This window comes from Myotis nattereri (genome assembly GCF_964212035.1).
Source record: "Myotis nattereri genome assembly, chromosome: 7".
In the NCBI taxonomy this organism is placed as follows: Eukaryota; Metazoa; Chordata; class Mammalia; order Chiroptera; family Vespertilionidae; genus Myotis; species Myotis nattereri.
In genome coordinates this window covers 40,484,357-40,499,104 of record NC_138082.1, presented here as the reverse complement: position 1 = coordinate 40,499,104, position 14,748 = coordinate 40,484,357, and the positions used below count along the sequence as shown (strand labels likewise).

The window sequence follows — 14,748 nt, the reverse complement described above, 5'->3', positions numbered from 1 at the left end:
CTAGAATACCATTTCCTCCATTGCTACATGTAAAAATCCGTCAAAATTTAAAATTATACTTTTTTTTTTCCACAAAGCTTTCCCTGATGCCTCTGCCTGAAATTGATCTTTCCTTGCTCTGTGTTTCTGTAGCCTTTTATTCTCACTTTATAGGTGCGCTCACTTCCTGTCTTGTGTTAGAGTTGTGCTGTACTTTCTTCTCATCAGGTTGAAATTGCTTGAAGACAGGACCAGATCTTATCTTTTCCAATACCCTGTCTTGTTAGTGGTAAAAATGTAACAAAATGTGTTGAATTGAGCTGTTCTACATTGACTGAGAGGAGAGCCTTTTCTACCACATGTCACTGTGTCATGGCACAACAGAAGCTCATTCATTTTCTTTTTCCTGCTTACTTGACTTATTTTCTCTCTTTGCCCTCATTATTTTCCTCTTCTTACTGTAAAATGTGATTTGGTATAAACTTATGCTATTGTTTTTCCCTGAGAATCATTATTAAAATGCTCAGATAGTGTTCAGATAAATAGATATTTTCTTCATGCTAGGTACCTTTTTCTGGAAGGACTTCTCGTTTTTTGGTAACAGGCACTGGTTCTTTCTTTACTGGAACAAGTTTCTTGGGCACCTCGGGCACTTTGAAGATATTAGTTTTATTTTAAAAAGAGTATTTAAAAGTGTTAAGAATAAAGAATCTATAGTTAATGGAACAGCATTAAATTAATGAAAACAAAATAAAGACATTTCTTGTCCCTATTTATGCAATAATGAGGACAATTTATTTGATTCCAATTTAAGATATCAGAATACTATTTAAGAAAACGATGATGACAATGATGACACAAATACCTTTAGCTTCTGGTGTTTCTGGCTTCTTAACAGTTGGGACTTTCTTCGGTGGGACAACTTTCTTTGCCATCTCAGGTACTTTAAAGATATTAGTAGCATTTAATAATATAACATTGCAAGATACAATACCTACACATTAATTTGACAAGTCTGTTCAACACTATAACATATGGGTAACAGATAAACACATAACAGAGCACACACAGAATAAGGACAGTGTCAAATTTCAGACAGCAAACGAAAAAGAAGTATGGATTGATTTTACTGTAAGTACCTTTAGGAGGAGCTTCTGGTTTTTTGATGATAGGGACTTTCTTCTCTGGAACAATCTTCTTGGGCTCTTCAGGCACTTGAAAGATAGGAATTTCTTTTAGAGTCAGATGATTATAACGAAAAGTTTAATACTAATGAATGAATTAAAACCACATCTATTTCTTTGTTATACACATTGTAAAATTCTGTTGGACCGAAGTTTTATGTGCAAATGATGTTTGTTCTTGCCAATGAAGTCAAATTTCAAGTAAGGAGATTAAAGACTGACATTTTACCTTAAAGATTAGATGTAATGACATAAAAATTAAATGATCAAATGATGTGTTTTCCCACAGAGTGGGTCTGCCTTATACCTGCCGGAGGTGGGGCTTCTGGCTCCTCTTCTTCCACAGCAGGAACGGGTGCTTCCTCTTCAGGAGCAATTTCCTCCGGTTCTTCATATACTTCAAAGATATAGTTAATTTTAATTCAATGTGTGAAACAATGTTCTAAAATGCACAAACTGAGCACAATCAATGATTTCTCTCCTTGTTTCAATTAATATCTTCTCTCATTTTTGTTAGGGTGAAACCTATCTTATTTTCACTGACATCTGTTTCTGTCGATTTGAATGCTGGAAAGCCTTTTGATGTTTAATCTCTTTCATAGTCATTAGTTCTCCTCTCCTGTGTACATTAGAGAGCTTTGTTTAATACAGGTTACAAAATCCTACTTAGATGCCGCAGACTGGTAACTCAAAATAGATCTGAGATGGGAGCTAATTAAGAATGAGGAAGTAAGACAAATAAAGGACAGAAAATGATGAAAAGATACTAAATTTAAAAAAAGAGGAACAAGGCTTACATTAGAAATAGCACAAGTGGCAAGCTCACTCATGGTCTTACGTGTACCTTCTGGAGGAGGAGACTCCACTTTCTTGGGAACAGGAATGGCTGGTTTCTCTTCTAAGACAGGTTTCTTTGGCACTTCTGGCACTTTAAAGATATTAGTTAGTTTTACCTCTATGTAGTTGAAAGGACATGAAATTTATACCTCATCTAGTTCACATGTAGTTCAAATAACACAGGGACAGAGGCAAGAAAAATTCACCATAAGGTCAATGACCTAATCTTGGAACTAGAGAAAGAAAGAAAATATGGCCTATAAATATTAACCAAACCACATTAGTAAACTCTTCCAATGCTCATAATAGAAGTGTTAGTTTTTTTTAAAAAAATGATGTTATTTACAAAATTTAAGCCCCAACCATCCAGAATACCAGGTTTGTAGTTGTAGTTGTGAACATAAGAGATTTGACAAACAAAAGGGTTTCCAATAAGCAAATGACCAAGATTGAGCACTTTTTGCAGAACTTCAGTCGGGACATGTACCTTTAGCTGGTGGGAATTCGGGCATTTTGGGAATGACTATTTTCTTTTCTGGAACAACTTCTTTGGGAACTTCAGGCACTTTAAAGATATTAGTATTTTATCATTAGGAAGAATAGCTGGTAAACATTTATCACATTTACACAGAACAAAACATGTTTTAAGGGCTGGAGGGTGGATCCACCTCCATCAGATGGTGGCCCGAGACATGTACCTTTGACAGGTGGGACTTTTGGTCTCTTGAGAACCACGGGAGGCTCTTTCTTTTCAGGAACAACTTCCTTAGGCACTTTGGGCACTTTGGGCACTTTAAAAGATATTAGTACTTTTTAGTGCATAGTTTCAATGACACGTGGGAACCATTAAGTGGAGCAGTAAAACATTTTAAAGACAGACATTTTTCTGTAAAATATACCTTTCATGGGTGGTGGCTCAGGTTTTTTGGCAACGACAGCAGGTGGTTTCTTTTCTGGGACAGGTTTCTTAGGTGGTGCAGTCACTAAAGATGTTAGAATTTATTATTTTAGAATAAGTGGAAATGAGTAAGAAACAAGACAAAAGCTCATATTGCCTAGAATTCTCCAGGCAAGAAGGGTGAAGGATTGGCTGAGGCAACCTGGCAGCTGGTCCAGTACCTTTTGGAGGAGCCACGGGCTCCGGCTCTTCCACAAGTTCAGCGGGAGGCTCTTCAGAGACAATTTCTTCAGGCTCTTCATGCACTTTAAAGACACAAGCTCATTTTACCACTAGAACTGTTTAAAGTATATGAAGTATTTTGCAAAAAAAAAAAAGATGTTTATAACACTAAGAAGAGAGTTTTTCTTTTTCAAAAATGCTAGTTTGGATAATTTCATTATTACCTTCAGGAGGAGGACTCTCCGGTTTGGGAGGAATAACTTCGGGCACCTTCTTTTCTGGGACAGCTGCCTTTGGCACCTCAGGTGCTTTAAAGATATTAGTATGTTGATGATTAGACAGAGTGAAGACAAACAGACAGTGTCAAACACAGGGACAAGAGGGTGACTACCTTTGGCTGGTGGAACTTCTGGCTTTTTAGGAGGTGCCAAAGGTACTTTCTTTTCAGGGACAACTTCTTTGGGAGCCTCGGGCACTTAAAAGATATTAGTAAGACCACATTTAGTAGTTATATGACTGCAAGAACAAAAGAAGTTCAAGAGTAGCAGAGTTTATCTTCTTAAGTCTAAGGTGAACGGTAAGTACCTGTAACAGGTGGGACTTCTGGCTTTTTAGGAGGTACCACTGGTGCTTTCTTTTCAGGGACAACTTCTTTGGGAGCCTCAGGCACTTAAAAGATATTAGTACATTTACATTTAGTAGTTATGAGACGGCCAGAACAAAAAATGTTTTCAGGAGCACATGAGTTGTGTCTTCTTAAACCTAAGATCATTGACAAATACCTTTCACAGGTGGGATTTCTGGCTTTTTAGGAGGCATCACAGACACTTTCTTTTCAGGGACAACTTCTTTGGGAGCTTCAGGCACTTAAAAGATATTAGTAAAATTACAATCAGGAGTTCCGAGGCCAGCGGGAGAAAATGTGTTCAAGAACAGAAGCGTTATGTCTTTTTCAGCCTAAGATCAGTGACAAATACCTTTCACAGGTGGAATTTCTGGCTTCTTAGGAGGCGCCACAGGTACTTTCTTTTCAGGGACAACTTCTTTGGGAGCCTCAGGCACTTAAAAGATATTAGTACATTTACATTTAGTAGTTATGAGGCTGCTGGGAGAAAATGTTTTCAAGATTGGAAGAGTTTTATCTTCTTAAGTCTAAGGTGAGTAACAAGTACCTGTAACCGGTGAGATTTCTGGCAAGTTCACAGGCACCACTGGTGCCTCCTTTTCAGGGACAAGTTCTTGAGGAACTTCAGGCACTTAAAAGATATTAGTAGTTTTACACTTAGGTTAATGAGATCAATGGGCTACAATTATTTCCAAGAGCAAAGAGGTCTATTTTTTTCTGTAGAATAAGGATGTGGTGGAAAATACCTGAAACTGGTGGGGCTTCTGGTTTTTTGGGTGGTGCCCTGGGGATTTTCTTTTCTGGGACGACTTCTTGAGGAACTTCAGGCACTTGAAAGATATTAGTAGTTTTACACAGAAGTTAATGAAGAGCAATGGCCTAAAACTGTTTTCAACAGCAGAAGAGCCACTTCTGTGGCAGAATGAGGTCGGGGCAAACGCATACCTGTGACAGGCGGAGCTTCTGGTTTTTGGGGTGGTGCCTTGGGAACTTTCTTTTCTGGGACAACTTCTTGGGGAGCTTCAGGCACTTGAAAGATATTAGTCGTTTTACACTTCAGTTAAGGAAGAGCAATGGCCTAAAACTATTCTCAAGAATGGAAGAGAGATTTCTTCTGCGAAATGAGGTCAGGACTAACATATACCTGTGACAGGTGGGGCTTCCGGCTTTTTGAATGGTGCCTTGGGAATGATCTTTTCTGGGATGACTTCTTGAGCAGCTTCAGGGACTTGAAAGATATTAGTATTTTTAGAATTTGTGAATAGTGAAGGCATATACTGTAATAATTGTGACGCGAACAAGACAACAGCTTCCCCTCTTAACAGAGCAGTGGGAAGAAATACCTATAGCAGGCGGGGCTTCTGGTTTTTTGGGCACAGCCACAGGCACTTTCTTTTCAGGTACAACTTCTTTAGGAGCTTCAGGAACTTTGAAGATATTAGTACGTTTTAGTTCGAGACTATAACTAGGCGAGAGTGACAACATATTTACCCCAAGCGATACAATTTGTGAGGCTGGAGGACACTTCCACACATGCGCTCAGACCCGTCCCCGGAAAAGCATGACCAACAACACAAGGATAAATACCTTTAGCAGGTGGAGCTTCCGGCTTCTTAGGAGGAGCCACAGGCACTTTCTTCTCAGGGATGGCTTCCTTCGGTGGAGGCACCTCTGGCACTTAAAAGACATTGGTAATTTGTGTTTAGAAAACGTGACAACCATTAATGACTATACCGTGTAATCGTTAAACCCAGACATTTTGGAAAACTTCTGATTTGTTTCTCTTTAGAATTATATCACCTTCATGCAGTGGTATTTGCATATAGAATTTTCTAGCTAAAATAGTTACTTTTCTTCCTGGTATATAGATAATTTGGACATTACCTTCAGGGGGAGGACTCTCCGGTTTGGGAGGAATAACTTCGGGCACCTTCTTTTCTGGGACAGCTGCCTTTGGCACCTCAGGTGCTTTAAAGATATTAGTATGTTGATGATTAGACAGAGTGAAGACAAACAGACAGTGTCAAACACAGGGACAAGAGGGTGACTACCTTTGGCTGGTGGAACTTCTGGCTTTTTAGGAGGCGCCAAAGGTACTTTCTTTTCAGGGACAACTTCTTTGGGAGCCTCGGGCACTTAAAAGATATTAGTAAAATTGCAATCAGGAGTTATGGTCTCATAACTGGGAGAAAATATTAGCAAGAGCAGACGCCTTATGCCTCGTTCAAACCTAAGATCAGTGACAAATACCTTTAAGAGGAGGGACGTCTGGCTTTTTAGGAGGCACCACCTGTGTTTTCTTTTCAGGGACAACTTCTTTGGGAGCCTCAGGCACTTAAAAGATATTAGTAACATTACAGTCAGGAGTTATGAGGTCACCGGAACAAAATATTTTTAGGAGCAGATAACATATTCTTAAACCCGAATCCAGGGGAAATACCTGTAACAGGTGGGATTTCTGGCTTTTTAGGAGGCACCAAAGGCACTTTCTTTTCAGGGACAACCTCTTTGGGTGCTTCAAGCACTTTGAAGATATTAGTAAATTTACATTTGAGTTACACAGATCAACACAGACAGAAATCACATTGACACATCAACAGAACTTCCCAGGCTAGCAAGGTGGTTCTTTCCATTGCCCTCCCTACCCCATCGTGAAGGGAGTTCAGGGATGTACCTTCCACAAGTACAACTTCAGGCTTTGGGGGAGGATGCACTTTCCTTTCTGGGACTTCTTTGGGAGCCTCAGGCACTTTAAAGATATTAATATTTTTACACTTAGGAGTTACAGGAACCAGTACAAACAGGAAACACATTTCTACAGGAAAAGAGATTTTTCCAAATCTCTAAGCTTCCAGCAACATATACCTTCATCAGAAGGGCCTTTAGGCTTTTTATGAGGAACCACAGATGCTTTCTTTTCAGGGAGAATTTCGTGAGGTGCTCCGGGCGCTTGAAGAAATTAGTAGTGTAACATTTAGTGTTATGAAGATCAGGAGGTACAAGCAAGTATTGTCAAGACTACAAGAGGTATTCCTTCTACAGCTTGAAGGCATGGTAACTTGTACCTTTAACTGATGGAGGCTCCCTTTTCTTGGAAGGAACTCTCTTCACGGGAACCACTTCTTGAGGCGCTTCAGTCACTTTAAAGATATTAGTATTTCACGTTTAAGAGTTAAAGTGATTACTAAAAGCAGTAACCGCAATGAGTTAGCAAATACAGTTTTCTGGAAGTCCCTTCTCTCCCTCTCCATTATCTGCTCGCCCCATGAACCAACTAAGTCTAATGGGGTGGTAGGGTCCTTGAGAAGAGGATTCACCCTTCCCCAGCACCCAGCGGAATTTCTGTCACCGCAGACCTTCCTTACTAAGTATTTGTTGAATGAATACGTTTAATGGGAGGGTTTTCTGTTTTGATAAATATGGCCACACATATTTTCTTTTGAGAGGCTGCTTGAAAGAGATTAGTATGTTTAGGGGTTATGGAGAACATTAGAAAACATAATTTTAAGAGCAGAGAGCAGATCATCTCTTCTTCAATATTTGTGTAGACATGATATATACCTTCCACAGGCAGAGGTTCTGGCTCTTCAGGAACATCCTCAGATAATTGCATATCGGGAGCAACTTCTTTCATAGCTTCTGGTGCTTTAAAGATATTAGTATCACACTTAGAGATTAAGGATCAGTGGAGACATGAGTCATATTAACGGAATAAAAGCTATTTTTATGGCTACAAGGGCACTTCTTTCAAGAACTGAATGAGGTTTAATGCATTAAGGAAAGGAATCCAGTCTATCTGTCTTTGCTTATTACTCCCCAACTCACTAGCACCATGTACATAATAGGCATTCATTGAATAAATGAAGGAAGGAATGATAGAATGAATGATACCTTTAGTAGAAGGTGTTTTAATTTCAATTTCAGTCATGGGTATTTCCTTGACAGGGACAACTTCTTGAGGTGATTCAGGCACTTTAAAGATATTAATTCATTGTACTTCAGAGTGATGAAGAGCAATGAAGGATTTTAATCATAACTCCACCTACAGGAATACCTCAGACTGGGAGACCTCCCTGCTCCTCAAATCTGATTTTTTAGTAATAGTATGAATATTTGATTATCAGGAGCTGTTTTCTTGGTCACCTCAGGCACTATCAATATTAGTAATTTTGCTCAGCCGGTGTGGCTCAGTGGTTGAGTGTCGACCTATGAACCAGGAGGACACGGCTCGATTCCCGGTCAAGGTACATGCTGGGTTGCGGACTCAATCCCTAATGTGGGGGTGTGCAGGAGGCAGCTGACCAATGATTGTCTCTCATTATTGATGTTTCTCTCTCTCCCACTCCCTTCCTCTCTGAAATCAATAAAGACATATTAAAAATTACTAATTTTATTTCTTGAAATGGCAGATGTATAGAAAATTAGGTCATAGAAAATTAGCTTCAAGAGAAAAGTTTTGTTTTTAAAAAATAATTAACAACATACTTTTCTTTAGTTATTAATTTGAGGAGAGCAAAACAGCTCCTTTCTTATCTGGTTTGGCTTCATTTTGTGCCCTCACTTGAAGCACTTTAGAAAAGTGCTTGTTTTTCAGGTATAGCAGAGAGGACAACCCAGAGATTCTAGACTGAGAAAACAATGTCAAAATGTTTAGTTTTTAAATTACAGAAGTTATTATTCTGGATGTTAAAAAACTTCTCAACTTTTAATTTACCTAAAAATATTCAAAATGGAAAAACGTAGGACTCTTCAAAAAATAAAAGACAATGAGAGGGGCTAAGTATTCAGGGCAGAATTCCAACTTTAACTGGTTTTGTTTTAACTGCTTTGGTTATAGAAGACTCTCAGCTAGAGGTGACATAGAACAGCTTCATATTAAATTTGATATTTTTTTCTTTAAGTAATGGTTTTATGAAAATATTTCTATAATATTTAAGTCTTGTGGGAAATAAGTTATTTCTAATATATATGCTTATTTTTGGTAGTAAACTTATTTTAATAGAAAAATAATTACAATAGGCAGTTATATTCTGGGATTTCAACCCTATGGAGAGTTGAATTATAGACTTATAATCTATAACCAAACACCTCTGTAGTATTTGATGACACTGATTTCTACATTATAGAGAGTGTGTTGAGCCAATTCAATCTAATTTGGGAGATATAAATGCTATAAGGAGTCTCCTATTATTTTTTTTTCTAGCCATTCTGATTTTAATTTTTTTATGGACACAGTAACAGTTATTTTCTATTGAAGAATCTATCTGGCTTACACCTGCACATTATATGTATACATATTTTTCCCTAGAGGCCTCATAGATGAACTTTGTAGACCAACCATCACCCATATATATAAATAAAAAAAAAATTTCCCCTCTGTTATCTCTTAAACCACTCATGGGGATATGTATATACCAAATCAAACTTCTGCTTTGGGGGAGCCACTTCTCCAAAATGACTTTCTTGGTAGCATCTGGGGCTTTCAAGATATTAGTATTTTTTACATGTGTTAAGTACAACTATAATCATGAGATAAGAAAGTAGACTTTCTTCTGGCTTGTACCTTTTGGTGATATTATCTTTCTTCTTCTAGCAGCAGAAGCTGGCCCCTCTGGAATACCTTCCTCGGAGACTTCCATCTCTTTAAAGATATTAGTAGGTTTTAGTTGAATAAAGGCAAAGACATGAAGACATGGCATATTAAGAAAGTTAGGTATATTTTAAAGTTAGAGATTCTAATTTTAAATTCAGTTTTTAATTTTTGTTCTAACCGTTTTTCTCTGTACATCGTATGAGTGGGACGTTTTTGGTGGGGCATGTCATAATTCCTTGTCTTGGGTACATTAGGTGCTCTAAAGATATTAGTATTTTAGCATTAGAGGTTGTGAGAATCTACACACAACATTAAACTTATTTTATAGACCAAAGAAGAATTTTCTTATTTAGATTTTCATAACTAAGAATTATGCCTTCAGTAGGAGGATGCCCTGAAATGTTGGGAAGAGCTTCAGGAAACTCTACTCCGGAAAAACTTTTCTGGTTGTATCAAGTTCTTTAAAGATATTAGTAGATTTATACTAGAACTCATAAAAGCAGTGAATTATATAACATACAACTTTTGTGTCTTGAAATCAAAGATAATCAACGAAGTTTGATGTTGTTCAAATATACCTTTAGTTGCTGGCGTTTCTCTCTTTTTAGGAATAGTCACATATTTTTTATCCTCTGGAACAACTTTCTTGGGTGGTTCAGGCACTTAAAAGATAGAAGTATAGTCATAAACGGTGAAGTAAATATTGAGCTTTTAAAAAAAGCCACAAATAAATGTTCTTCATACTGTGTCATCAGTGTTATGTACCTTGTGCTAGTTTGGGTTTTGTCTTTTGAGGATGAGTCATAAATACTTTTTCTTCTGTGGTTGATTCTTCGGATACTTCATACACTTTAAAGATATTAGTATGTATACAATTAGCTTCATTTCAAAGTGGATGAAGAACAGTATTAATAAAAACATAATACATAGTTATCACTCAAATTACCAGTTGTACATAGACAAATATTAGTGACAATAACACATTGGCTAGGAAAAAGTCTCCTTCCCAGTTTTATGATATAAGACTCAGCATTTCTTTATTAACATGATGATAAAATTGAGGAATTCACTGGAAAGGGACTATATAATTATTCTACTTTTTCTGTAGACATTTACTGGACAAATTTTCCTATTGCTCTAATTTTTTATGGGTTTGTTAAAAAAGGACAGGATCAATGTTGAGTTGTACATCAAGAATTCTTTGATATTTGACCTATTGGAAATTCATATAAGCCTTTTGCTTTTCCAAAACCTAGTTATCTATATTTTAAAACCACATCTAATTTTTTGCTTTATTGTTTAATATTAATGTTAAAATAATTTAGGGATTAAAATCAGGAAATAAAAATAAAAATAACTAAATATTTGGAAAATAAGGCAAATGAAGGAAAAAGATTCCTCCAGCTTTTAGAAAGGAAGCCTGGATGATGAAAATAACCAAACTCAAGTATAGAAAAGGTATTCAAAGGAAGGAATCAGGCCCTAGCTGTTTTGGCTCAGTGGATAGACTAGAGTGTTGGTCTGTGGACTAAAAGGTCTCGGGTTAGATTCTGGTCAAGGGCACATGCCTGGGTTGGGGGTTAGATTCCCAGTAGTGGGTGTGCAGGAGACAGCCAATCAATGATTCTCTCTCATCATTGATGTTTCTATCTCTCTCCCTCTCCATTCCTCTATGAAGTCAATAAAAATATATTTAAAAACAGACACATACAAAAACAAAACAAAACAAAAAAAGAAGGAGGGAGTCAGCATATATTTTTATCCCAGCCTGAATTATAGTGACAAAAATTGGCTTAAAACAGGGAATTTTTTAGATGAAAATAAATGTAAGACTATCTAGATTACTGGCATTTTCACTACTTAGGTTACTGAAAGTATTCTATTCAGAATATTTTATTATTCAAATAATAAAAATGATATTTATTATTTAATTTTACTTCTCAAATTATTTAATTAAAAATTTACATGAGAGCCAATTTAAAAAATGGCTTCAGAATTCTTTTGAGATTCTAATTGCTATGTAAATTTATGGTCATTTGCAGCATTGCCAAAATGTTTCCAGAGATTGTGTTGAAGAGTAAAAAATAATAATGGTTGAGCATTTTGATTCTATAAAAATCAATTAAAATATTATTATGAAGTTAGTTATTTCATAGTCTGAGAAAATAAATTGCTTCAAAGCAAAAGACATTTGCGCACATGACAGATTAATAAGACAGGACAACAAATTGAACAAGACAAATGACTTTTCTAAACTTCAGCAATGTTTTAAGGTCAAGACTATTTTTTAAATTGTTGAAGAAATAATTTTGAGGCTAATAGTATTCAAATTATTTACTCTTAGCTAGGTATTTTTGGTGAGTTAAGGCTTTTACAAGATATTAGTGTATTTACTTTTAAAAGCTATGAAGACAAACACAAATGAAACCAAAGGGAACCACCAAGTTTTCTACACTCACTGTATATCGTTGTGTCTTCAGAAAGAACTATAGTTGATATTTCTTCTTGAATACTTTTCTTAGGCACCTCAGGAACTTTAAAGATATTAGTATATTAATTGTTATGTATGACAATGTAAGATATTAAGAATATAAAGTAACAAACTACACAGATTTAACCTCACACACATTCACTTTAAACCATGAATAACTAAATAAAGAGTTCCTTCACGTTGTGATTAGCATCAGTGTGTACCTTTAACTGGTGGAACTTCAGGCTTCTTAGGAACAGCTTCATGAACCTTTTCTTCTGGAACAATTTTCTTGGGTACTTCAGGTGCTTTAAAGATATTTGATTGTTTTATTTTTAAGAATTTCATAATTGATTATAAAATATCAAGACAAGGGGCATCTAACAAGAAGAATGTCAAAAATTCCAAAATAAGTCAACGAAACACAGTCAATGTACCTCTCTAGATCGCCTTGTGACTGAGTTCTTGATTTGTCAGTTTAGAAACACTCTGCCCTTTGGGGATAGCATCATTGTCTATTGTAATTTGGAACATGTTAATTTGTTTTCAGAGCTATTTGACAATAGCTTCCAAAATAAATTATTTTTGAAAAAGAAGTTGAGTGGTCATATTGTTTAATTATTGCTTAAGAAGAGGATGAGCCCCAACAATAAACTTATAGGCATACAGGAAGATTATGTTATAGAACATAAATTGAAGTGTACATCAATCAGTTATATTGTGTTATTAAGGGGAGAATGATCTCTCTCTTCTCCATAGTAAGTAAATAAAAGAGGGTTTTACATTAGAGGTAAATCAGCAAAGGCAGTACCTTTAGCTGGTGGAAATTTGGGCTCTTCAGGAACATGTACTTTTTCTTCTACTACAATTTTCTTGGGCGCTTCAGGTACTTTAAAGATATTAGTAACATGTTTTACTTTTAAAAATTCATAAAAATTTTCAACAAACAGAACATAAGAGAAATGTCAATCAACAGAGAACATAACAATATCAAGTACAGATATCACTTTATCAAATACATTACAGTATTTGATGAGAATTGAATTTCAGTAAGAAACACAACAAATCCAGGGGAGTTTTTCATGTTAGAATTTAACAAGAAAAAGTAACAAGACAGTGTCAGTTGGTGCTATTGCTACTTGTCTTGGTGGAATAATTGGTACTTTCTTTTCAGTGATGACGTTCTTAAATGCTTCACAGATTTTAAAGATGTAAGTATATGCTCTGTATTAGATTTTTTTTCATTTCTATTGTGGAATTCAAGAGGTTTATAAAAATGAACAAAGCAGGAATATTAAAAATATAGTTACTATGTAGTTACATTTACTAGGTTATGAAAATTAATAATAGGAAAACATGGATTTTTCTATAAGCACATTAGTGAATATATAATGAAATAGTACCAAAGAAGGAAATGTGAGTTCACTATTTGGTTAAGAGACATTTGCTTTGGGTATTTTAGGTATAACAACAGTGACTTTCTTTTTTGGTAAACTCTCCTTTGGACCCTCAGCCACTCCAAAGATATTAGTTTGCTTTAAAAATTACCAAAACACAAAACACGGAAGAAAAACATCAAGTAGAATGCACACTTGTAAAACAGCCACCGTGCTACGGTACATACAATTCGGTAAGTAATTTTTTGCCAATGAAATACCTTTAGCTGGTGGCTCTTTTCGAGGAACAACTCTAGTGGGTGGTTTTTTTGGAGGGATGACTTTCTCGGATATCTCAGGCCCTTCAAAGATATTAGTGTTTTGCTTTAGAATGAACTCTTCAAGTATTATGAAACATTACTATTAAAGTTAGTACAACGAGGGCTGATAAAATGCTTTATTTGTATTTTTAAATTTATACCACACCTACTTCAAAAAAAGACTTGGTTTTGCTAAATTTCACCTATATTGTTTATTAACTGAGTATACTAAGCACACATACACACACACATTCCTTCGTATCACACACATATTATTAATTTGTGCAACATCTGGAGTGCTATTGCAAAGAATTATTTGTATTATGGGTTATCTTCAGAATATACTAGAATTCAGGTGCTGTTACTAACATCCATTTACCTCCTAATGTTATTTTCCTAATGACAAATGGTGGAAGCTTTTGAAAGGAATTTATCAGCTTATGAACAATTGACTGGGTGTTAACAATGCAATGGTTGTTTGGCCGGAACATGTAAGTTCCCCAGTGAACTGAGGAGCGTCTTTTTCACTCAGCAATGACACTGGTCTATTATTTTGATTTCTGTAACAGCCATGTAACATTCTTAGTTGGATTTTAAAAAGAATCCAGAAATTCATGTAGTGACCTCCTTAGCTAAGTAGATTTCAAATGTTATCTTGTTTGCTAAAATTATATTGTGTATATCACTCTATATCAATCTTTGTATCAAATAGTGTAAGTATTTGATACAAGGGTAAAGTGTGTAATGATTTTAACTAGGGAAATAAGTGGATTTCTAGTGTTACAAACCGAACACGAAAGGTGCTTAAAACACAAAGTTAGTTAGAAAAACATATGATAACTTGCAATATCTACAGAATTCCCCTCTACCTTTGGGTGGAGCTTTGGGTTTTTCATATACTTCCACTTCTTCAGCTTCTAAAAATTCTATCACCCTATGAATTTCTTCAACTTTGTGTACTTCTTCAAATCTCTGTTTTTCTACTTTGATAAATTCTTCTACTTCATGGAACTCTTCTTCTTCAAAATATTCTTCAACTTCATGGAACTCGTCTTCTTCAAGAGCTTCTTCCACGTGTGCTTCCACTACTTCTAGTTCTGTTCTTTCTCTTACTACTTCCTCCTTATGGAAGGCAACTGATATTTTTTCTTCAAGGACAGTTCTCCCTGAAAGAGCATCTTTTTTAAGAGATTTATTTTTTTTAAACACAGAAGAAATGATGATGTAAATTCAAAATATAAAAT

At 35.8% G+C, this 14,748-nt stretch overlaps 1 protein-coding gene across 1 annotated transcript in view; it reads right to left on the bottom strand.

Moving 5' to 3' along the window:
* Nucleotides 1-14,748, bottom strand: part of LOC308522075 (titin-like) — a 308,401-nt gene that overhangs the window by 124,801 nt on the left and 168,852 nt on the right. The window contains 20 exon segments of the mRNA XM_081095258.1: nucleotides 1,119-1,193; nucleotides 1,471-1,560; nucleotides 2,008-2,091; nucleotides 5,333-5,422; nucleotides 5,630-5,713; nucleotides 5,797-5,880; nucleotides 5,996-6,079; nucleotides 6,420-6,494; nucleotides 6,611-6,694; nucleotides 6,811-6,885; nucleotides 7,307-7,390; nucleotides 7,637-7,717; nucleotides 9,309-9,386; nucleotides 9,917-10,000; nucleotides 10,104-10,187; nucleotides 11,798-11,872; nucleotides 12,033-12,116; nucleotides 12,620-12,697; nucleotides 13,466-13,546; nucleotides 14,374-14,682. Of these exon segments, the coding sequence (XP_080951384.1) occupies nucleotides 1,119-1,193; nucleotides 1,471-1,560; nucleotides 2,008-2,091; nucleotides 5,333-5,422; nucleotides 5,630-5,713; nucleotides 5,797-5,880; nucleotides 5,996-6,079; nucleotides 6,420-6,494; nucleotides 6,611-6,694; nucleotides 6,811-6,885; nucleotides 7,307-7,390; nucleotides 7,637-7,717; nucleotides 9,309-9,386; nucleotides 9,917-10,000; nucleotides 10,104-10,187; nucleotides 11,798-11,872; nucleotides 12,033-12,116; nucleotides 12,620-12,697; nucleotides 13,466-13,546; nucleotides 14,374-14,682 (1,863 nt within the window).